This window comes from Geotrypetes seraphini, chromosome 2 (assembly GCF_902459505.1).
Source record: "Geotrypetes seraphini chromosome 2, aGeoSer1.1, whole genome shotgun sequence".
Taxonomy (NCBI): Eukaryota; Metazoa; Chordata; class Amphibia; order Gymnophiona; family Dermophiidae; genus Geotrypetes; species Geotrypetes seraphini.
Window position 1 is genome coordinate 361263908 of NC_047085.1, and position 26216 is coordinate 361290123.

Sequence of the window (26216 nt, forward strand, 5' to 3'; positions counted from 1 at the left end):
GGTGCATGCCCCATGAGATGTAACAGACAGACTTTATTGGTATCCCAGGCAGCATTAAATGAGCTGATCCACCAAAGGGTAATAAAATCGATGAATTATTACAAATATCAATTATATTTACAGGGAAACAAGAGTGGCAAACTTCATATCTCATTTAGTTAAATCCTGTAGGAGCCCATCTAAAATATTGCTGCTAACAGGAGAACAAGGACAAAGTCCATTCAGAGGTAGAAATGGTATCTTCAAGATTTAGTATAAGACCTTATACATGATCAATAGCGAAGATCACCTGGACACATAAGAAATGCCGCTGCTGGGTCAGACCAGTGGTCCATCCTGCCCAGCAGTCCGCTCACACGGTGGCCCTCAGGTCAAAGACCAGTGCTCCAAATGAGTCCAACCTCATCTGCATACGTTCCAGTTTAGCAGGAACTTGTCCAACTTTGTCTTGAAACCCTGGAGGGTGTTTTCCCTTATAACAGACTCCGGAAGAACGTTCCAGCTTTCCACCACTCTCAGGGTGAAGAAAAATTTCCTTACATTTGTACGGAATCTATCCCCTTTCAACTTTAGAGAGTGCCCTCTCGTTCTCCCTACCTTGGAGAGGGTGAACAGTCTATCTTTCTCTACTAAGTCTATTCCCTTCAGTATTTTGAATGTTTCGATCAAGTCCCCTCTCAGTCTCCTCTTTTCAAAGGAGAAGAGGCCCAGTTTCTCCAATCTCTCACTATGGGCTCCTTTTACAAAGCTGCGTTAGGGCTTTAACGTGCGGAATAGCGTGCGCTGAATTGCTGCACGCGCTAGACCTTAATGCCAGCATTGAGTTGGCGTTAGTTCTAGCCACGTAGCATGCAGTGTAGCGCATGGTAATATCCTGTGTGCGCTAAAAACGCTAGGGCACCTTAGTAAAAAGAGCCCTATATATCGAAAATGTAAATTTACCAACAATAATGCTGTCCCATCGTTCTTTGCTAAATGACCACCCATTATTTTAGATGAATTACAGGTAGCAAAACAGCAAGGGAAATTACAAAAGGCACCAAGGTCTGATGGTTTTCAGGCAGAATTTTATAAGATCTTGTGGGAAGCCATTGGGCCTTTGTTGGTACTCATATTTAATGATATAACTACAAATAGGAAAACTACTGGACTCCCTTCAGATAGCTCAGATGATAGTTGATAAGCTGAAACCTGGTCATGATCCTTTAAATCCATCTTCTTACTGCCCTATATCATTATATTATTATTATTACATTAGTGATTTCTATTCCGCCATTACCTTCCGATTCAAGGCGGATTACATATGAATTGTCAGGACATTTAGGGCTCCTTTTACAAAGGTGCATTAGGGCCTTAATGCGTGGAATAGTGCGCCCTAAAATGCCACGCACGCTAGCCGCTACTGCCTCCTCTTGAGCGGGCGGTAGTTTTTCAGCTAGTGCGCACAAATCCGGTGCGTGCGCTAAAAACACTAGCGCACCTTTGTAAAAGGAGCCCTTAGAGGTACATAAGGAGTAGTCTAGACATTTTCTAAGTTGCTAAGGACTGGAGAGTATTGCAGGTGATGCTCGAGATAGATCTAGCTGTATTAGTTTGGTTTTATGCATTTTTTGAATAGTAGGGTTTTTATTTCTTTTTTGAAGGTTTTGTAGCCTGTGGTCGAGATCAGTAAGTTGGAGAGTTGGTGGTCCAGTGTTGCTGCTTGAGTGGCTAGGAGGTTGTCGTACAGTTTTTTTTCTTTTGACAGTTTTGGTTGGAGGGTGTGTGAATGGTGTGTGGGTTCTCCTGTGTCTGGTTGAGGTGGATTGAATTAGTCAGTTGTTCCAGTAGGCTGGGCTGTTTCCGTTTATGGCTTTAAATAGTAGGCAGTAGAATTTGAAGAATACTCTCGCTTGTAGAATACTCTCGCTTGTTTGGGAGCCAGTGTGAGTTTTACTATGAAACAAATATTTTGCGAAAATCTTGGCCAACCGGCTTGCAAAGGTACTGCCTTCCCTGGTTCATGAGTCTCAGGTTAGTTTTGTGAGGAATCAAACAGTGCCAAAAAAAATAAGGGCAATCCTAGCCTCTTTGGAAATGGTTCATCAACATGATTTACAGTCCATGCTCATCAGCTTTAATGTGGAAAAGGCATTTGAAGGTTTTTGCATTGAAAGGCAAGAGAGCTTATCAATTTATTAGGAAAGCAGGGATAGTTGGCAAAAGAGTTATTCTGGGGGTGTGGATGTAAGCAGATTCACTTGGGGCTCCTTTTACAAAGGTGCGTTAGGGCCTTAACACGCGGAATAGCGCGTGCTAAATTGCCACGCGCTAGACCTTAATGCCAGCATTGAGCTAGCATTATTCTAAAAGCATACCGCGTGGTTTAGTGCGCGGTAATTTTGTGCATGCGCTAAAAACGCTAGCGCACCTTAGTAAAAGGAGCCCTTGGTCTTGGGGGGGGGGCTGCTGGCTGGGAAAATCCCCTCTCCATTTTTGCTGGTATATCTCAGAGAAACTAATATAAGGCTAATATAAGGTTAAATTAAGTATCTGGAATATTGAAGGTGTATCTTCCCCAATCAAACTGATAAATCTTGCATGCCTTACACAACATACAGACAATGGCGTAGTAAAGGGGAAAGGGGAGTGGACCACTCCAAGTGCCGTCTTGGTGGAGGCGCCAGCACCTCTCCTATTCTCCGCCTTCACTCCTTCCCAATCCTCCCCCGCCACGCATGCTTTTAATTTCCCACCACTGCACCTCTAGCTCTTCGCCGGCGTCAGCAGCAGCTTTAATCTGCTGCTTGCGCCGGCCTCAGCACTCCCCTCTGATGTAAATTTCAAGTCCCATGAGTAGGAAGTGACATCAAAGAGAGAGCAGACATCATCACGGTTAGAAAGTTACCGATGCTGCTCACACCGGGGAAGTTAAACAGATATGGGGAAAGGGAAGGGGAGCACATATGGCAGGGGAGGGGGGCAGAGAGAAGGCGAGGGGGCACCATCCTCGCTAACCTAAGTACCTGGTGGGTAGGGGATATATTGGAGGCTCCAGCATGGGTGTTGGAAAAGGCAGGAGTTGCCATACTCTTTCATAAGCACATGGCGGTAGAAAAGCAAACTATAATTATTGACACAGAAGGCTGATATATCATTGCTCATGCATTGCTTGATTATATATCTTTGATTTGTAATTTATATACCCCTAATATCTATAAGACTTTTTTTCATAAGATTCTAGCTTCCCTACATTCTATTTCAGATTGTGCTTACTTAGTAGTAGGAAGTGATTTTCAACTGTGTTGCAGACCCTAATTTAAATAGAATGGCCAATTCCCGTAAAGAAATGTCAGACCTGAATAAAGGAGTGCCCTTATTTTGTAGATGTTTGGGGAGCCTTGCATCCTACTGAAACAAGATTTCACCCATCATTCACATGCCTTGCAATCTAGGTTAGATTATCTTTTAATTAATTAATCAGGAGATAAAATGGCGTAACAGATCCAAGATGGCTGCCGCTATCTGAATACTGACAGGATGCCTGAGAGTGTCTCATATCTTTGAAGAATGCCAAAAAGAAGGGGCAGAAGCATTGGTGGTGCCTCCCAGCGCTCGGTGCCCATGGTTCCTACAGTCGAAGACATCTTCAGACGCCTTCAAAATCGAGCAAGCTTCTTCGGGAAATCGCCCGTTGGGAGAGTCGGCAGAGCAGAGTGCTTCGGTGGAAACCCACGGGCTAGACGTTACTCTGAGCCCCGACGTCAGGACGCCTTCCCTTCAGCCGCTGCCGCTGGGAGCTAGCTCACCGCGAGAGGAGAGTACGTCCAACGAGTCAGTATTCTCCTCTCGAGAGGTCAGCATATTGGAGGGCTTGCCGCAGGGAACAGCCCAGAAGGATTTGGTCATTTTGGAGGAACCAGTGACTGGGACATCTTTAGCCAAGGAGGAACAAGGCACTGGGGAAGTAAACCAACCATCTGAGCTATTTCAAATTACACCAATAATTTCTTTTGCTCCTGTTAAACCCCCAGAAGTCACTTTAGACTTGCTCTGGGAATTAGTTTTGGCTTTGGGAAATTCCCTGAATCTTCAAATTAAAAATTTAGATAAAGAACGGAAGGACCAGAAAGAAGAAATTAATACTTTGAAAGAGGATATTGCATTATTGAAATCTGATATCTAAGAAGAAAAGAAGGACGTAAAAATGATTAAAATAATCATGATTTACTTGTAAAAGACAACTTGATTATGAGGAGAAAATTGGAAGTACTTGAAAATAATAGTCGGATTAATAATTCACATTTAATTAATTTTCCAAAGGTATCATCAATTTCCCCAAGAGAAATGATAAAGCGTTACTTTCTGGAAAATCTTAAAATTCCTGAGAATTCTCTACCACCATTGACAAAAGTGTTTTATTTACCTACAAGGATTCAGGATTTACAGAAGAAAGAAGATGTTGGAAAACCTCAGGAAGGTTCTCTGGATGTTTTCGCTTTATTGGAACAATCAGATAGAGAAGTGGCCATTTCAGCCACTCTCTCCAGCCAAAGATTGGATCCTTAAACTTTTCTTCAAAAATAGAACTAGAGACTTCCTTGGTTTCCATATTCAAATTTTTCTGGATGTCACTAAAGAGACTCAAAAGAGAAGGGAATTTCTAATATTGAAACCAGGTGTGACCTAGATTGGGGATTTATTCTTTGTTAGATATCCTTGTAAATGTGTAGTAAGGTATCGTACTTTAAAATATGTGTTCTTTGAACCGGCTCATTTGACGGCTTTCCTCTCTATGAAGCGCCTTGAAAATGGAGAAACACCTGTCCAAATAATAATTTAGCTCTATTTCAGTATCAGATAATGTGATTTCTTGATCGTTATTTTATATTATAATCACTCCTATTCTTTAATCTTGGATCCTAATTTTGAGGACTAGTGTGTGATTAATAGAGAGATATTTCCTACTATGGTTTGATTTATTTTCTGGATTGAAAGTAATTTAAATACTATGTTTTCTTAATTACACTTTCTGTACAAGATGATATGCTTGCTAAATAATGTGAAATTTATATATAAATAAAATTAATTAATCAGGGGTCTTCTCACCTGGTGACAGAAGTGGTTATTGGGCCTATCATCATATCAGATTACGTGGCTGTATAGATGGACTTTTGTACCCATGCCCTGTTACCATTTAATTCCTGGCAGTTCCCTCTTGAGTTTTGTACCTTTTCTTCTCCAAAAATGGGTGGACTATCATAGCTTTAATAAAGGTCATATTAATAGCGTGACCTTATACCAGGAAGTCGCAAAGGATGTCCTCCACGGCAAAATCATTGCCTAATGAGTGCTAAGGGGAAGGAACAGGACAGAGCTATATTGAGATTAGAGAGGAACCTATTCAGATGCATAAAATATATGGGGCTACCCCATCAGCAGCCCAAAGTCTCGTCTGGTTACCCAGACCACGTTAAATGAATTGCTGCAGCAGCAGGAAAAAAAAAAAATCAGTCTTATTTTTATCAATATCAGCTTTATAATCATGTGAGAAGCTCTTAGCTAAACTTACCACGCAGTGGCAAGATTCACAACTGGTGTTAATACTTCAGAACTACTCCAGTCATCCTATTACTGTGTTATACAGATATCCGACTTGTTTAAATGTTACTTTAAGAACCTTTACAAGCAGGATAAAGGTATCACGTTATACCCCAATGTTTATTTAGATAGCTTGGACATCCTTGGTCTATCCGCTGCAGCATCATAGGAATTGAATATCCCCATTAGAGAAGATAAAGTGGTTTTGGCTATTTAGAGAAGAGCCCACTGGGTAGGGCACCTGGCCCTAATACAACCTGGGCCAATCAGAGCCTCAGGCTCCTGACCCAGGTTGTATATGTATAAGGCCCCTCCTATGGGAGGGGCCTTAAACAACATAGGCCCATCAGAGTCCTAGGCCCCTCCCTGGTGCATCCCAGGATGCACCAGGGAGGAGAAAGCCCATTTTGGAAGAGGCAGGCCAGCTGGCTGGAGGGAGTAGGCATCCCTACTGTCAGCCATCTAATTAAAGGTATAGGGGAGAGGGGTCGGAGGCAGGAGGTGGTGTTGTGATGCAACGGGAGAGGATGGGTATCTCTCCCACTGCTGAGGAGGGTGATCACTTGGCAACAGGAGAAAGTGGGCATCTTTTCCGCTGCGGGAGGAGGGGATATTGGTTGACAGCAGGAGAGATTGAACATCTCTCCCGCTACTGTTGTGTTTTTGTTTTAGCGTTTTTTTCTGCACATGTGCCCATTGCTATCACCAGCGATGGGCATATGCAAATTTAGTGAGTCTTCGCTATAGTTATTATTCTGAAACTGTTTTATTTCTATTGCCACAGAGTTTTATTGATAATATTGCCATGGGCGGCATCTGATGTATGTCGATATTGAGTTTATGTTTACTGTATTTGTGTTTTATATTTTATGTATGTTAATTTTGCAAACCACTGAGTTTTGGGCGGTATAAAAATTTTTAAATAAATACTCTCAGCCAACCTCATTTATATGAGCGTTTTTTGGAGAATGACTCTTTTTTTTTTTTTAATTCGCTACCAAAACGGCTGCAATAGTAGCCAGTCTGTTTTTAATGCGTTTTTTTTTTTTTTAAGAATCTAGGCCTCAGTTTTTGCCAATTGCCATTGAAGGGCTCTGTTTGAACCTTTTTATTTCATGTGATACTGTGTACTTTTCCTGATTCACCACTGAAATGACAGCTCTATTAGGATAAATATCTGGAAGAAACAGGAATGTTATTTGCAGTATTTATTGGTTTGCATTCTTCAACCAGCCAAAAGAAGTCTCTTTATTTTGCTACAACTGGCACTCCCTCTCACAGGTTGGGAATGTTTCGTCCACTGGACAATAAACCCACATAATTTGGAAAGCGGAGCTCTCCCATGTATAACAACTTGCACCAGGGTTTCAGACCCTATAAGAAATAAAAAAGGATAGCATAGATATTTTCAGACAACCAGATATTGTAACCAGGAGACCAGAGACTCTTTTTTCCCCATTTATTCCAAAGCACCAATATGAGTTTCTACATCAAAAAAGATATCAGAAGGCCATATGCTGCTCTAAGTTAGAAGAAAATGTTCCCATCATTGTGATGCTATTTTATTCCTCTCAACACTTTGCAGCATTTTCCCCCCTAATGCTTCTCAAAATGCACCGAGGCATCCTCATTCACAGTTCTTATTTTTTCTTGGCATATGGATTTTTTGCATGAGTACTTTGAAAAAAAGCAGGTCTCTGTTTGCCTGCCAGATTGATGTTATTCCCTAGGAGGGCGGGGGGAAAAAAAGAAAGTGTCAGTTAAGGTAACCCTCAAAGCTCTGTCTTGGTGACTTTATACTGACAAAAGATACTCTACATCAGGCTTGTCCAAGTTCAGTCCTTGAGGGCTACAAACAGGCCAGGTTATCCCTAATAGGCATGAGAAAGATTTGAATAACTATTGCATGCATCTTATTATTGGTGATTTCTTAATTTGCTAATGGAGTAGAAATATGTAAAGTGAAGACTCCTAAGACTGCCAGTTATATGTTAGGCAATGCTAATATTTAGATTTTTTTTATTATTATTGTTATTTCTCTCTAGGGGACTAAGTAGATTGTGTTTCTAAGAGTTAATTATTGGCTGACAGAGATGCCCTAATTAACTTTCTGGTCTCCTAATTGGTTCAGGGGTCTATAAATATAGAACCCAAGAAGAAAGGTTTCAGTGCAGCAAAGCCTACTAAAAGAAAGATACCAGTATAGTTACACAATTAGAAGTGACTGAAAATAGAGAACAGGAGAGAGAGAGAGTACTGTAGGATGGAAAATGGAGCAGAATAAACCAATGAATGATGGGTGAGTAATGCATGAGCGTGAGAAAAATATAAGACAGACCAGGAAGCAGAAGAGAGAGAACAGGCAGGGAAGAGAGCAGGAACTGGCAGCTAATCTCCTGACATACATGGAGATATACAGGAGGAAACTACTTAAGCTAAACCTGACACCTGAAGTAAAAAGCATGGTTAAGTAAAATCAGCAAGGCCATAATCTTCATAAAGGAACCATCTATTGATATAAGAAATTGTAAATAAAATTGTGCAGCAAACATTATTAAGAGAAACCTACTGAGAAGGGCACAAGACCAGAGGAAAGGGAGAAAGCTAGCACCTCCCCTCAACAGATACATTAAATAAAACATTCATTGTATATAGAGGTTGGGTTACCATATTTTTCTCTGGGGAAACGACAGACACATGACCCCGCGCTGTTCCATTTCCAGCCTCAACCATTTCTGCCTCTGCCCCGCCCACCTCCAATCCTGCCTCTGCCATGCCCCCACAAAGCCTCCTCTCTTCTTCTGGACAAGCTCCAACTGCGTCTAGAGGGCCTGCAGCATGTGCAGATGTGTGTGATGTCATCCGTATATGCTCAGAGGCTCTCCAGATGTGGCCGGAACTTCTCAGGGCTTTCCAAAACCTGGACAAATTGCTGGGTTTTGGAAAGTCTGTCCGGAAGCCCAGACAGTCCTCTATAAAGAGGACATGTTCAGGTTTTCTTGGATGTCTGGTAACCCTATATAGAGTGTCGCTGATAACAGAGGTACCTCAAAGGGTTAGAATAATGAACCATGCTGCATTAACAGAAGATAAGCTTAAACTAATATCTGTGCTAATAACAAATTAGCAGCAGAAGCACAACTGTAGAGATGAGGAAAATAGAAATGATACATCAAAACATTTAAGGCTGGATTCTGTAACCGGCGCCCAAGTCGGTGGCCACCTTAAAAGCGGCTGCCAATCGCCTGTCAACCATTCCAGGGTGCCAGTTACAGAATCGCACCAAAATAGGTGGCTGAAATGTAGGTCCAGAATACCGAGGCCTACATTTCAGCCGCTTATCTTGACCACTAAACCACAGCAGCCAAGAGTAGCTGGGGGATCCCCTCCTCATCCCATCAGCTGAGATGCAGGGACTACTCAAAGCCACAATTCTGTAACCGGTGCCCAGAACTTGGATGCTGGTTACAGAATTGCGGCTTTGGAGAAACCCTGACGCTTAGCTTATGGGAGAGAAGGGAATTTCTCTGCTACAATCGGGTGCTGTGGTCTAGGCAAAGATAGACGGCTGAAATGTAGGCCAGGGATTCCCAGGCTTACATTTCAGCCACCTATTTTGGTGCGATTCACGACTGGGTAGCTGCTTTAGATCACTTAACACCACTTTAGGGGTTGGCCATGCCTACTTTGGCGTTCTGCGGCCTAAAGCGGCTTCCTAGCCGCGAGTCCAGCAGCCATTTCAGCCGCTTTTTATTTAAGCGTCGGTAGGCGCTTCAACCCTGCCTTTTCTGACCATTGACTGGGCGCCTACCAACACCTAAATTTAGGCGCTGTTTGTAGAATTTTCCCCTTAGAGAGAACTTAGTTATACTGGGAATTTGGAAAGAGCATTGCTGCAATGAAAAGACCACTTACAGAATCAGGCCCAAAGTGTTATATATGAAGGTATATATGAAAATCACTCTGTGTCCTTAAACTTGGACAAGAATTCTGACAAATAGAATGAATGAGAGAGAATCCACCAGTATAGATAGAAAAGGAAACAATTTGCAAAACAAGATAATTTTTTAAATTATTATTACATCAACAAATAAGGGAAAAACAAGTGGCCAATGAACAAATTCAGTGGGATATACGGAAACCATATGTCAATCAAAACAAAACACACAAAGACAAGATGTGATGGTAGTAAACAAACATTAACAATATTAGCAGCAATATAAACAATATTAGCAACTCACTTCTGAGCAATGCAACAGGATCAAAATGAAATATTGAAAACTATACAAAAAAATAGATTACCACTGAAAAATAGCTGGAAAGCAATGACCACAAACGCTCGCAGTCTAAGCAACAAAGTTTATGATCTGCTCCTTGTGACCAAGTCACTTAATTCAAGTTTTCAAGTTTCAAGTTTCAAGTTTATTCAATCTTTTGATGGATCGCCTATAACAGTTTCTAAGCGATGTACATAATATAATACAAAGAAATGAGAAACTTAACAAAATAGCTATATTAACATAACATAAAAACATTTAAAACTTACTTGAGGGGAAAGGGAAAAAATAAAAGTTACAATTTCGGGTTTCGTAAGAATAAGGGGAAAGAACAAGAGGTAGGGTAAAAGAGGTAGTACAAGGTGGCTCAAGCACACTTCATAATCAATAAAACCAAAGCATAAAAAAATTTAAAAGAACTGTTAAAAATCAAAGGCATCTTTAAATAAATATGTTTTTAAAAGTTTTTTAAATGTTGTAATATTTTTTTCTATTCTAATAAATTGAGGGAGTTTATTCCACCTTTGTGGACCAGCGACAGTAAATATAACTGCTCTTCTAGTGCCTATAATCTTCTATAGCCCCAAGTACGTTAGATAGATTACGAGCCCACCAGGACAGATAGGGAAAATGCTTGATTAACCTGATTGTAAAACTGCTTGATAACCTTGATAGGCAGTATATAAAATCCTAATAAACTTGAAACTTGATGTTTGAGGCAGACCTGGATATTGTTGCTATCACAGAGACATGGTTCAGTGACTCCTATGGATGGAATGCAAACATACTGGGATATAATCTTTTTAGGAAGGACAGAGATGGTCAAAAAAGGTGAAGGAGTAGCTCTCTATGTAAAGATCGATATCCAAGCGACTGAAATGCAGGGGAACTGGTGAGAGGAGGAAGCGATATGGATCGCTCTGAAAAGAGAAGATGGAACTTCTATCTACGTGAGCATAGTCTACAGACCTCCGACTCAATTGCAGCAAATTGATAAAGATCTGATTGCAGATATCCAAATGGTTGGAAAGAAAGAAGAGGTGCTGCTGTTGGGGGATTTCAATCTGCCGGATGCAGACTGGAAAGTTCCATCTGTGGAATTGGAAAGAAGTAGGGAGATTATGGATGTTTTTCAAGAGGCTTATGGGGAACATGTCGTGAGTCGTGGTAGGTGTTTTGAATACTTCAAAATTCCTGAATTTTGCGTAAAAAACATTCTTCTCCAGCTACCTTACTCTCCTGACTTGGCCCCTGCTGACTTTTTGTTGTTTCCTAAACTTAAATCCATGCTGAAAGGAAAGCAATTTAGCACCACTGAAGACATAAAGCAAAATTTGATGCAACAAATTTTGGAGATTCCTGAAGATGCATTTAAGGACTGCTTCCAGAAGTGGAAATGACATGGGGAAAAGTGTATACATAGGGAAGAGGAGTACTTTGAAGGGGACCCGATGGAATAAGTTGTAAGATTGTTTAATACCGTATTTTCACGCATATAACGCGCGCGTTATACGTGTTTTTACAAATAGAGGTAGTCTTGAGTTGGACATAGCTCCTCTGGGAGTAAATTCCAGAGTGTGGGGGCAACTCCTGAGAAGGCACGCTGGTGGGTATTGCAGCGTGCAATTTTTCTTTACAAGGGTTAACTTAAAGTACTCTGATCTATTTTGTCTGAAGATCTTGAAAATCAAACAGTTTTAAATTTAGGCCTGTAAGATACTGGTAATCAGTGTAGTTTCTGCAGGAAGGGTGTATTCTGAACTCTCTTTGGTTTGACCAGTGAACAGGATATTACAGTGGACATATTGTAATGTCATCATAGTGTGGACCACTGTGTCATCTCGTCAATATACAAAGAGAAATTTTGTAGCTGCCACATGTTATACATTTTTTAAAAGCTGTTTGAATTTGAGGGATCAAGGTAAGTAATGAGTCTAGCAGTAACCACCTTACAGATTCCTGACCTATGATTTTAGGGGGAGATCATACTTCCCAAAGGGTATTTTAAAGTATTTGTCCTCTTCTATGCACAAGTTGGGCAGCAGATTGAAAAGTAGTTCCTTTCTGGATATCTCCATGCCTGTCTTTCCATTAATATATCGAACATTAAACCCATCCAATCTTCCCATCTTTGGAAGCAGGAGGACTTCCAGGAGAGAATTGGCTTGCTTGTCCAGTGACATCAGTTGATTCTTTGCTTTTTGAAAATAAATGAAGGGTGGAAGGAGAGAGTGCCCCACCACTACCAAACACTGTGCAGTTTATTCCAGATCTGTTTCTAAAAGACAATCTTTGGGCAAAGCCAAAACATGTGGCCTAATGTCACCCTTAACCCCTTACACTTAGGACCATTCCCATTTGTATCAAGTTTGGCCTTGATCATTCTCCAGGGGGCCATATGTACTCATAGCAAAAATATGAATTCCAGTTCTCCAAGATGTATATTTTTGGTACACAGTGCTATATGGTCTGGCAATGGCTTTTCAATTTTTTTTATGCATATCAGAATTTCACTCAATTACATTTATTGGATGCTATTTTAATTGCAAATGCAATTTTTTATGCATATTAGTATGACATCATTATAATCAGTCACTTCATCATATTCATTCTATTACATATGTATTTTTTATACACAGCATTTTACACCATTATGATCATTTGCTGTGTCATTTTATTTTAATTATACGTATATGTATTTGTATTCAATCAATTCTGTTTTTATTCACACAAATATATATATATATTTTGTGTATATATCCCTGACACAGGTGGATCTCATGAAAACACAGCCTGTGTTGGGTCCATCAATAAAACCCTGTTTGATTGCTCCAAACTTGGTCCTTAGTGCTTTTTGTTTCCTTCTTTGGTTTAGAAATATGACGGCAGATAAAGGCCACAGTGATCTCATGCAGTCTGACCATCCACCATCTCCTCCTGGTTTCACACACGAAATGCAAAACAGGTTTTTGTTTCTTTTTTTTAAGGGCTTCTCAGAGAAATCTAAGATTGGGGAAAACTGTCATCTTTAATTACAAACTACCTATCTTGGATCCACCTTTCACATCCTATCTGTGGAAATACAAATAAAAAGCAAAATTTCAAAATCTTTTCCATTCATTGTTACTTATTGACACCTCTGCACTCACTGCTCACTCAAAGCCTGTCAAATACAATCTTTTCACCAAGTATTATTTCCCCCATACTAGAGAATGACACGGTGACAAAATTCATCACCGTTCCCGTCCGCGGGGAAACCATCTTCATGTCATTCTTTAAGAAGAGAGGGAAGAATCAGAGTATGAATGGCCACAACCACTGACCCGCAAGCTTTGCTCTGAAGAATGCTGGTGTAGAAGGACTGAGGTTGAGATAGACACTCAAGAATGACAGTCTCTGGTATCCAGAGCAGATATTGTGATGTCATAATGCCTCATTTCACCAGTGCCTAAGAGCCAATCACATCAGTGATGTCACAATGGCTTCATTATCCTTGGCTCACATAAGAATCAGAGTATGAATGGCCACAACCACTGACCCGCAAGCTTTGCTTTGAAGAATGCTGGTGTAGAAGGACTGAGGTTGAAATAGACACTAGAAAATGACAAGGGATTATTTCCCGCGGTTATCCGCGGGGACGGGAACGGTGATAAATTTTGTCACCGTGTCATTCTCTACCCCATACCCCAAGTAGTAATTAATTCCCACCTTTTTATACACAGCAGCAGTAAGAAAAGTACCTTTGGGAGTTGCACTGTACTTAAAATTCATGTGCGACTACTTGTAACATGGGACAAACCCTTCTTTCTCACCATTATACACAATAATATTTCCTCTTGTGCATTAGCTTTAAATATTAACAATAAATCTCACTTATACTAAAAGTATATCTCCCAGAGTTGACCTACTTCAAGTAAAGCACACACAAGATAAATTTTGTATTAGGAAACTAATTGTATACCTCAATCAGAATTTGCTGAGCGATTTACTGCACACTTTGCTTTGAGCAAGCTTCAAAGCATTCCATTTACATTTAATAGCTGATGTAAAGATCTGCAAATTCAGCCTATTTCATGCCAGCTTTGTAAACTACATCTTAAGTTTATTCATCAATAGTACTTAAGCTGCAGCATTTATTGGTACTCTCAAAAAGCACAAGACATGTTATATTGTGCAAGGCTTGGTGAAGATAAAAAGAGGGATTGAGAGGAGGCGTGGGGGCAATTTGACAGGCCAACACAAGAACAAGTATGTCATTTCCTTTCCAAGGATAACAGGGAGGGGGCTTCAAACAACAAGCGGGAGATTCATAGAAAGGGTGACTGAAAAGAAAAAGACATAACTAGAGAAAACCCACTTAGATGGTGAGCACACAGTATAACAATAGAAACAGAGAAAATGACAGCTAATGAAGGCCATATTGGCCATCCACATCAACCACTGTATCTCCTTTCCCCCCTAGGAGAGATTCCACATGACTGTCCCATGCTTTCTTGAATTCAGATGCAATCATTTCCATCACCTTCACCAGGAGGTCATTCCATGCCTCCACCACCCTTTCAGTAAAAATAGCATTTTCTTAGATTATTTCTGAGCCTATCCCCTTTTTATCATCATCTTATGCCCTTCCATTCCAGAGTTTCCTTTCCATTGATAGAGACTTGCCTCCTATGCATTTAAGCCATGGAGATATGTCTCAATCATATCTCCTCTCATTTCCTCCCATAGGATAAGGTCCAGTGGTATAGCAAGAGGGGGCGGCACCGGGGAGCGGTGGTGTCCGGCACCACGGCATGGTATACCCCCTGCACTCTTCCCCACTTGCAGACCTCTTGAGATCTTGACTGGCAGTGAGCAGCACCTCCTCCCTGATACTCGCACCAGCCTTGGCTCTCTCTCTCTCTCTCTGATGTCACTTCCTGGTCTTCCTGGAGAGCCGAGGCTGGTACAAGCAGTAGGGAAGAAGTGCTGCTTGGAGCAAAAGAAGATCTCAAAAGGTGGGTGGGCAGAGAGGTGCTGGTGCCCAAGATTATCCTTCCCCCCTTTACTATGTCACTATTAATGCCTATGGGTCTGCCTCTATATGCTTTATGATGGAGACCATTGGCCATTTTAGTAGCCACACTAGACTTCAATCTGTAAAACTGTTCCTAAATTATGTTAGTTTTCTGAAGAAATAGTTATTAAGGTAGCCAATCATGAGAGATTACTTGAGATGGAAATCAGACACAAAGTTGATTCCCCTATTACTGCTTTGCAGGCAATTTCAAATGTTAGAAATATTAGGTTATTACATATTAAGTTAGAAATTATGGAAAACTCCTTGAGGGCAAAGAATCTCAAGTTCTTAAATTTTCCTATTTATTACTTAGCCCCTCTGGAAATTTTCACTCATATAGACAATTTATCTCTTCAGAATATTTATTATATTCCTAGAGGTAACAGAGTAGTAACAGAGGAAGGAAATATAGATTTACGGTAAGTAGTTTCTCCTGATAATTTGGACATGTCACACGTTTGTCTTCTCAAGATTATATTGCTATACAAGCCAGACAATTAGTTACTTTTCATACTGAGTTTGAACAGAAAGCTATTTTGAAACTGTATTTCTCTAAAAAATAAGTTCCTTTTTGTGGTCAGCAAATTACTATTTTCCCTTATCTAAATGGGATATATTTTTCTTAAGATTTCCTTGCAAGTATTTGGCTACCTAAGGGACTAGTAAGTATGTATTTCTCAGATCCTGCCCACCTGGAGTCATTTCTTTAGGATAAACCTGTTCTTCAATCTAAAGTTGATTAGATTTCCATTTCTTTTGGGAGACAATTAAAATTTTCGGTCTGATTTTCTTTAATCTTATATGATATAGGCTACTTATATTCATGGTACATCTCATAATGTGTTCTGGAACTGAAACTTTGGGCTCCTTTTACAAAAGTGCGCTAGTGGTTTTAGCGTGTGCTTAGCGCGTGCTAAAATGCCACGTGCGCTAGCTGCTACCGCCTCCTTTTAAGCAGGCGATAGTTTTTCAGCTAGCGCGCGCTATAGTGCACGCTAATCTTGTGCATGCGCTAAAAACGCTCGCGCACTTGCGTAAAAAGAGCCCTTTGTTTCTTCTTTGAAATATCTGTATGTTTTATTGCAAAAGCATAAATAAAGAATGTTATTAAAATAGCTACCTACAACCATTTCACACTAACACGCTGGAGGGGGGTAGTTAGGGTTGGGAATCTAATTGTTGTATTTTGAACATTATGGGGGTCCTTTTACAAAGGCACAGTAGCGGTTTAACGCGGGGAATACCGCGCTAGTAGCTAACGCCTCCATTGACGAGGTGTTAGGATTTTAGGCTGGGGGTTAGCGCGTGATGAAATGTCTGACGCGCTAACCCCCGTAGCGCGCCTTGATAAAAGGAGCCCTATGTTTAGGGAGGGGGGTTGGGTGGGGGTTCTTAACCCTTTCAGGACCAAGGGACATATTTGTCCCATAACTTTAAAATCCTATAAATTTTGATTGGGATAGTCTACAGTTCTAAATTTGATATGTACGGATTCCATATGATATTGCCTTTATGTAAACAAACTGGTTCCGACATTCATTCATTAGCGTCGTTGCCAGATTGACGAGAAGATTCACTTGCCACACTGTCCATAAGCCAGAAGTGTGATTTTTTTTTAAAAAAAATAATGATATTTCACAAAAAAAAATCAATTTTTTGGCATCTGCAAGCCCTTTTTACCATAAAAATGTCGTCAAAACCACAAAAATTGGCCTACGATCCTTATGGTCCTGAAAGGGTTAAGCCTTTTTTGAAAAACTTGATGACTTGAACTGTATACTCATTTTCTGCTTGGCTTTGCATATATCTTGTTGGCATTGTCTGTTGTTCTTGTTTCTACTACTTTGTCGTCATCAATAAAAATTGTTTAAACATAAAATAGCTATCTATTTTAGGCCTATTTGCCCTCCCAACCAGGTGACATTATAAAATTACCCTTTTCTTTGCGTACACACCAGTTGGCTCATAACGAGTGTGGTTTGCATGAGCAAAATGCCTCTTATAAAATTATTCCTGCAATGGCAAGAACCCGCATACTTTTTCCAACTCCTGTATAGATATGTTTGGAGTTTTGTTTGGGCAGAGCATGAGCAGCTTCAAAATTTACATGCCTTGTTTATATAATACATGTGCACACTTTTCCTCCAATTTCTGCAAGATTTGCACTGGTATTAAAGGCACCCAGGTAATAAATAGGATAACATGAGATACCCACTTGCTTCTCATACATAAGTTACCTGTTATAAAATAACCCTCACTATATATATTTTTCAAGTGAGAATCTAATATATTTTATGTATTTTTAATTTAAAAATGTATAATCCACACTCTCTTACAATTCTAGGCAGTTTATAATAAAAACATGCACAATAAAAATGTACAACAGAACAGTACAAACAAATCGGCAATAAATTATAAATCAACACTATAAAACAATTATAACAATTAAAAAAAAAGCATTTCAATTTATACAGCAGTGGGGGAGGCTCCAGTAATCACTCAATAGAACGCTTGCTTTCCAAGCGAGTAAAATGAATGCCTGGCTAGGCGTAATGATACCATATGCTCCATCTTATTACTCTTTTAGAAAACTGGTGAAGACCTATTTATTTGAAAAAATTTGTTACTTGAGAGCAGTCTGTTTTCCATTGCTTGTATTTCCCTATTATTGTATTCTTCACTGATTGTTCAGTTTTTCTTTTTTGTGAACTGCCTAGAACAGGGTTCTCAAAGTCCCTCCTTGAGGGCCGCAATCCAGTCGGGTTTTCAGGATTTCCGCAATGAATATGCATGAGATCTATGTGCATGCATTGCTTTCAATGCATATTCATTGGGGAAATCCTGAAAACCTGACTGGATTGCGGCCCTCAAGGAGGGACTTTGAGATCCCTGGCCTAGAACTATGTGGTGTGGCGATATACAAGAATAAAGTTATTATTATTATTATTTACATTTACAGAAAAGTAGGGGGGCGGAGGAGGATCATCAGCATTTTTCCCTGTAAGTTGAGCAGTCCTCCTCTACCTGCATCTTGCCAGTAGAGGGAGATGTTTCACTATCATATTTTCAACAGTGAAGGACAGGCAAACTGTAAAAGATTCCAAGGAACCTGCCTGTCCCTACCTACCCCCCCTCCCCCACTGGCAAAAATGCAGTTGGAGGACTCCAACTCAGCTTAAAGGGAACAATGCTCATTATTCAAAGCAATTAATGCCATTATTAAACATTTTATACCAGTGGTTCTTAACCTTGCCTGGGGGGGGGGGGAGGGACCCCCAGCCAGTCAGATTTTCAGGATATCCCTAATAATAACTTTATTTTTTTTGAGAGAGAGATTTGCATATAATGGAGGAGACAGGCATGCAAATGTGTCTCATGCACATTCATTAGGGATATTCTGAAAACCTGCCTGGCTAGGGGTCCCTCAGGACAAGGATTGAGAACCACTTTTTATACCATTTCAGGTAAGAAGCTATAAAGAAGAGGAGTGGCCTAGTGGTTAGAGCAGCTGCCTCTGTACCCTGAGGTTGTGATTTCGATTCCCACTGCAGCTCCTTGCCCCAGGTACAAAATAAGTACCTGTTCAAAATATATAAACCGCTGTGATTGTAATCTCACACATAAAAAGTCCCATCCCCTGTACTTCAGACACAAGCTAATAGTACAGGATTGCACAGTGACAAGTTCAAAGCTATTATTGTCCACACACCCTAATCTGCAATCAACATGTAAAGAATTTCAGTGGCCTATTACTTTCAGTGAAGCCATATATACTTGACTGCTCAATTCATTCAGCTTCAGACTATCAAACTGCTTCCATCAAATGAGTCAATGTTTATAACAATTTGAAGATTATGCAACATCTTTCCTTTCTCCATCAAAACTGCTCAAATTTAAGTGAAGTTATGACCATACCGTTTGCTTGAGAAACCCAAAACACACTGTGGAGTGACTATGTTTCTGAAATGGACTTTATTGGGACAGTATATCATTTGCTTGCCATCTTTTTTTTCCCCCCTTAAACACTGAACACAGTTGAGCAGTGGCTCTTAAATCTGTCCTGGGAGACCCCCAGCCAGTCAGGTTTTCAAATATGCATTAGAGAAATTTGCATGCCTACTACCTACTTTATAGGCAAATCTTTCTCATGTATATTCATTAGGGATATCTTGAGAACCTGACCGGCTGGGGGACCCCGGGACAGGTTTAAAAACCAATGCGTAGAGTCTTGATTATACAACAGACGGGGCCGACCTGTTGTCGGATAACTGCAAAGCCAGATAATCAGAGACTACCATGCAATCTCATCCTCTGGCCACACCTCACAAACCTCCTCCCACCATCCCAAACAGATACAGCTCCCCTGCTCCTGAACCACCTCTTAAGTTCCTCTCTATTCACCAGCTCGACTGCAGCCTCATAGTGTAGCAGTGGTATCTGCTGCTATGGCTGGTTTAGAACCCCATCCATGCCCCACCAGCTGGTGGAGACAGGAACAGTTGAGAGAACACCAGTGGACAATCTCCTCAGCTAGCAGGGTTTGGGGCTTCACACCAGCCATAGTAGCAGATTTTGCTACTACACTATGAGGAAACCCAGGCCTCCAAGCCCCCCCCACCCCCCACCAGTGGCTGCAGTTGATTTGCTGACAGGGAAGGAAAAGGGACAGACCAGGAGCAGGGGAAGTTACATTTCTAGAGTAGGTGAGTGGTGTAGGAGGTGTGCACAGTGCTCTAGTGAAGGTAGGAGGCACCCCCCAACAGGACATATTTAAATCTTCGCCAATGGAAGCAGCTTCTCTGGCCTGCTGCTTGCACCAGCATTGGCTTTCCCTCTGACATCACTTTCTGGCCCCACGACCCAAAAGTGATTTCAGAGAGGAGGCAGGCCGGCGCAAGCAACAGGCCAGAGAAGTTACTCATACTGGCGAAGATTTAAAGAGGTATGAAGGGAGAGCAGAAGCGTGGCATGGGGGTGAAGAGGTGCTGGTGCCCCCACCAAGAAGGCACCTGGGGGGGTCCGCCCACCCCCATTACTACACCACTGTTTATGTGGTGGGTTTCAGGAAGTATGGTGGGAAGGAGTGGGCAGAGCCTGGTGAGTCAATCATCGTTTAATCCAGAGGGTTTGATAATCGAAGGTCAGTTTACCGAGACTCTACTGTACTATGGTTATACACAACCTTTCATTCCAATGTTATGCAAGTGAAATGTTTGAAGTACATGGGAACAGGGTGGCATCAGATTTTTAACACTCTCACTTCCCCCCGTCCTACCCCAGCAGAGTTCAAATGCATGAGACTACAGTTTAAATGGCAGAACACAGTGTTGTTCACTTTGAATAGCTAGTTCATCATATCACACTTACGTGTTTGCCAATAGGCTGGTTTTGAGGTAATGATCCAGGTGTCAAAACAGGGGAGCCTGTGAGGCCGCAAAGCTCTGGAAACGGGTTTGGGATGGCTGGCAAAGATGATGTTCGAAATTCCTCCTCTTGGAGTCGCCTATGAAACAAAAATTGGAGTACTCACACAAAAACATTCTTCCCATATATTTTAATAAAATTTAGCTTGTGGAAATGGCAAATGTTAGTTGGAAGCCCATGTGATGCTTGAAGTGAGCCTTGTGTCAGCTACCATTTGCTTAATCCAATCACATGGAACTTTACTAGGATGGCAGAACACAAGGTGCAACTGGAATCTAAGTCCTACCATCCGACAGCATAATACTAACAGCATAGTCATTCTTCAAATAAACATTTCATCCAGTCTTTTTTAAGTGCTAGCCTGCGCCTCTATACACTGCAGGGCAAATTCTATAAGAAGCACCTTAACATAGAAACATGATGGCAGATAAAGGTCAAATGATCCATCTAGTCTGCCCATCCGCAATAGCCATTATCTCTTTCTCTCTCTCTGAGAGATCCCATGTGCCTATCACAGGCCCCTCTTGAATTCAAAATAATCAATGAACTTGTTTACTCTTGACTGGAAAAATCTTAGTCAAGTAATTTCAAACTAAATATGAAACCCTCAGAGTCCTGCACTGCTCAATGTTACATTACATTACATTAGGTATTTCTATTCCGCCATTACCTTGCAGTTCAAGGCGGATTACAAAAGAATTATCCAAGATGTATTACAACAAGAACTTACAAAAAAAAAAATAAAAAATTGGTCATTTTCAAAAAGAGTGAGAAATGGGTAAGGTTATTTGTTTGGGGTAGTTGGCTTTAGTGAGAGGTGGAGTTTGAGACTTGTGGTATTATTTCTTTTTCAGAGTTGTCATTGAAACAGCTAATGGCGCTGGTAGGTTTAATTCTGTAAAGGGTGCCTAAGTGTGATTGGAATGTGATAGGTGCCTATCTTTTTAGAAGCTATTTACAGAATTTTCCCCCCTACAGTTGGGGGGGATGGTTTTGTTTTTTTTAACAGGTTCAACGAACGGTCTCTGTGATGGACTAAATGAATCACTTCTGAAGATGATATACCCCTGCTTCATAATTTATCCAAGATACCTTTAAATGATTCACTTTCTGCACCTCCTTCACAAAAACTATGCCAGGGAGAAAGTATATTTTTGTTACTTTGAATCTCTTTTCTGAGGGACTTCTGCTTTTTAAAAAAAAAATTTGTCGTTTATTGTTTGCCATCCAACCATTATTAATAGATTTGTCTGTCACTGATATGCATAGTCACTGCAGGCTTTTCCTCTGCAGACTTTTCCTCTAATTTAGGTAAGCCAGTGCCAGATCTCAGCAGTATATGAACCATTTTTGTCTTGCTTTACAGCCTTCTTGATACAACTGTATATTAATGTAGGAATGGTTATGTAGCTTAAACAAAGCAATTTAGGTTCTCCTTTACTACCGCAGCCAGGAGTGCTCAGACATTGCTTCGAAGCTCATAGAAAATTCTTTGAGTATCACAGCAGTGGCGGAACATTTAGACCACTATTCTTCAACCGCCGGTCCGCAGGAAATTTCTGTCGGTCTGCACAGGGCCAGCGAGATTGACTAACTTCAATTTCCAGCCGGTCTGCGCAGGGCCGGCAAGATCGACCAGATATTTCAGCTGGTCCGCGCTGGGCCGGAGAGATCATGGGGAGCCTCCGACAGTGGCTTTCTCCCCTCTCTGCAACTCTCCTTTACTTACCAGCGCAGCAACTCACGAAGGCAGCCTTGGGGCTTTTGCTGAGTCGCAGCTGCCTCTGTTGATGCAACTTCCTCTTTCCTCAGAGGCGGCGTGACCCAACAAAGGACCTGAGGCTGCCTTCCTGAATCGCTGCGCTGGCAAGGAGAGTTGCTGGGAGGGGAGAAAGCCACTGTTGGAGTCTGGGAAGCTGCTGGGCAAGGGAAAAAAATGAGACAGCTGCTACTGGACCTGAAGGGAAGGAGAAGGAGAGATGCTGCTAAGAGGGGAGGAGGGAAAGGACTCTGGAAAGCTGCTGGGCAAGGGAAAAAAAAAAGGGACAGCTGTTACTGGAGAGAGAGAAGGAGAGATGCTGCTGGGAGGGGAGGAGGGAAAGGAATCTGGGAAGCTGCTGGGCAAGGGAAAAAAAGGGACAGCTGCTACTGGACCTGGAGGGAAGGAGGAGAGATGCTGCTGGGAGGGGAGAAGGGAAAGGAGTCTGGGAAGCTGCAGGGCAAGGGAAAAATGGGACAGCTGCTACTGGACCTGGAGAGAAGGAGAAGGAGAGATGCTGCTGCGAGGGGAGGAAGGGAAGAGAGTTACTGCTGGACAGGAGGAGGAGGGAAGGGAGAAGGAAAAAAGGAAGGAAATAGCTGGCAGGGAGAGAATAGAGAAGGGGAGAGACAGGCATGAGAAAGTAGAGAGATTGATGATGGGAAGGGGTCAGCAGAAAAATAAACAGAGAGGGACAACTATGGTAGATCTGGTGTAGGAGAGATAAAAATGAAGAGAGCAGTGAAGCTGGAATGAATCATGTAAAAAGGAGAGAGGATGGATGGATGGAAAGGGGAGAGGGGCATAGAAAGAAGACAAATACCATATGTAAGGGGGAGAGGTCAGACAGTAGATGGAAGGGGCAGATGCTGGATTGAAGAGACAGCACAGAGAGGGTAGATGCTGGAAGGAAGAGAGTGAAAAGAAGATGAAAGCAGAAAGCAGAGACGACAAAAGGTAGAAAAAATAATAATTTTATTTCTATTTTGTGATTAGAATATATATCCTGCTAGAGCTGGTGTTAGACATAACTGGGGACTGCAAAGCTTCCAGCTGGCTTAGGGTGCTCTCTGACCAGGGGGCAGTTGCCCTAGTTGCACTCCCCTAAAATTATTCCTGTCATGTGCGACTGCAGTATTCTGTTAGCATGATATTTCTGTGTAGCATTCTGTAATAATTTGGCTTGTTCAGTTTTCTTGATAGTAGAAGGGATGTATGTGAAGGGGAGGGGAGACAGGGGTTTTGTTGATCCTTGTTCTGTATTATTTGTATTTATAAAATGACAATTGTACAGAACATTTAATAAAATACATTCAATATAAAATCATAACTGAAGCTTGTGTGTATGGGATCAGATGATTTGCGGGGACCGAGCTCACAGAGTTGGGGCGGAAATGGGGTTTTTAAATTTTAGTCCTAGTAGTTTGCTGGTCCAAAAAACAATTCTTTTATTTCTGCCAGTCCATGGGTGTAAAAATGTTGAAAAACACTGATTTAGACTATACGATATTTGTATTTCTTCTAATACTTGGTGTAGATAAGACGAGCCAATTGATATCCTGTGTAACCTTGCTAGAAGATAACTTTATTTGGGTTTTCTTGAACGTAGTTATAGGACTACAACTGTATCATTTTAGGAATTTGTATTGTATTGTATTAGCATTTACTAGCTAAGATAAACTACTAAATTTGTACTAAATGGTACTGGCCAACATACCAGGGATGACACAGTTAAGCCTGGGGCTAGGGAATAGTGTGAAAAGTTACACCGGGATAGAGTTACCATATTTGAAGACGGAGAAACCCGGATCATGGCCCCTTCTCCGTTCCGCCCCCAATCCCACCCTGTACTACCTCCAACCCGCCTCATTCTGCCTCTAGCCCCGCCCTGTTCCACATCTCCTTTTTCCCGACCTCCAGGTCATGTCTGGAGGGCCTCTAGCATGCATGTGACGTCATCCACGCAAGCTTGTTGAAGGCTCTCCAAACACAGCCAGAGCTTGGGGCTTTCCAAAACCTGGACAAACTGTCGGGTTTTGGAAAGTCCGTCCGGGAAACCAATCAGACCTCTAAAAAGAGGACATGTTTGGGTTTTAAACCTTGGTATTGAAAGGTCTGTCACATCCCCCTTTCCTGCCTCTTTTCTAAAATATAAATATTTTCTCTGTCTCCTATGCCTTATAAACAGACGACAATTTTAGTATCTGCCCTTGGACTGACTCCATCTGCTTTATATCTTTTTGAAGGAGGACAGATATGAGAGGTTCATAAAATATTGAGTAGAGTGGAATAGATAAAATCAGAATTGATTGCTTACACTTTTAGAAAGTAAACTCTGGGAAACCCCTTTTTAATACAAATCAGAGAGAGATTTTTTAAACTTTTTTTTTTTTAAAGTACTGGAACTTATTGACAGTGGATATGGTAAAAAAAAAAAACAACAAAAAAACCCCCTCCAGATTCTATAAAGGTCTCCCAAATCCCAAGAACCAGGTGCTAATGATTAACTATTAATTATTCGCTTTATTTGGCTCTAATTTGGAGTAGCATGTGGATCTGTCTACGTGCTATTCTATAGTATAACGCTGAACACCCTAATTGTCTCACCTGCAATCCAAAAGGGCATGGCAGGGGAAGGGGTGGGGGCAGGTACAACTCAACATTACAGGGAAATACATTTAAAACCAATTTGAGGAAATATTTTTTCACTCAGAAAATAGTTAACCCTTTCAGGACCAAGGGACATATTTGTCCCATAACTTTAAAATCCTATAAATTTTGATTGGGATAGTCTACAGTTCTAAATTTGATATGTACGGATTCCATATGATACTGCCTTTATGTAAACAAACTGGTTCCGACATTCATTCATTAGCGTCGTTGCCAGATTGACGAGAAGATTCACTTGCCACACTGTCCATAAGCCAGAAGTTTGATTTTTTTAAATAAAAATAATGATATTTCACAAAAAAAAATCAATTTTTTGGCATCTGCAAGCCCTTTTTACCATAAAAATGTCGTCAAAACCACAAAAATTGGCCTACGATCCTTATGGTCCTGAAAGGGTTAAGCTCTGGAACACACTGGCAGAGAATGCGGTAAAAGCAGTTAAAAGTAGCTGGTTTTAAAAAAAGGTTGGGGCAAGTTTCTGTTGGAAAAGTCCATGGTCTGCTATTGGAACAGACATGGCAGAACTGCTTGCCCTTGATCAGTAGCATGGAACGTTGGTACTCTTTGGGCTTTTGCCAGGTACAAGTGACCTGAATTAGCCACCATGAAGACAGGCTACTGGGCTAGACAGACCATAAGAATAGCCTTACTGGGTCAGACTAATGTTCTTATGTTACAGAATACTGGGGTAACACACCCAATCTGCATATCAAGATTTACAGCAATTTTTAGCATGCTCAAGTCCTCATGCCCAAAATTACTACTCATTTTGTTCTATAAAGGGTGCTCAGCTTTAAAGAACAGCGCTTAGCACAGATTTTTTTTTCCCCAGCACCTAAATTTGAGCTCCATTTACTAAGTTTAGAAAAGGACTGGCCAAGTTCCTGAAGGAAAAGCCATGAACTGTTAAAGGTAAACATGGTGACTGACAGCCATTGTTTATTCCTGAGTGTAAGTAGTAGAATCTTGCTATTTGGGGGGATCCTGCCACTGTTGGAAGCAAGAAACTGGGTTTAATGGCCCAATAGGGCAGTTGTTTAGTCTATATCTGGTAAAACCATGCTGCCTCAGATCTGTAACCCTCTGGGTTCCAGGAACTACACTATCTTTTTTTAGCAGACTTACTATTTATTCATCACACAAAACTATGGTCTCCATTCTGAACCAAAGCAAGCACCAAAGTCCTAATAAGTAATGGAGCAACACAGCATACCAGAGGGCGGTGTAAGACTATTTTTGACATCAATTTGACGTTTACAACTATGGGATATTTTCTTTGAACTGCAGATAATCTAGTTTTCTTCCATAAACCAGTATTCTCCAGGCTCAGTGATTCACTGGCACCCCGATTATTAGTGGAGAGCAAAACGGTTCAAAAAAGCATGGGATGAACACAGAAAATAATAGGCATTTATTGAAGAACTAAGGCTGGTACTGGGTGGACTTG

At 41.2% G+C, this 26216-nt stretch overlaps 1 protein-coding gene across 4 annotated transcripts in view; it reads right to left on the reverse strand.

Annotated features, from left to right (window-relative positions):
* GRB10 (growth factor receptor bound protein 10) overlaps positions 1–26216 on the reverse strand; it is a 459832-nt gene that overhangs the window by 163676 nt on the left and 269940 nt on the right. For all 4 annotated transcript variants that reach the window (XM_033930513.1, XM_033930516.1, XM_033930517.1 and 1 more), the window contains exon 5: positions 20284–20419. In XM_033930513.1, the coding sequence (XP_033786404.1) occupies positions 20284–20419 (136 nt within the window). The remainder of the gene's footprint in view (positions 1–20283; positions 20420–26216) is intronic.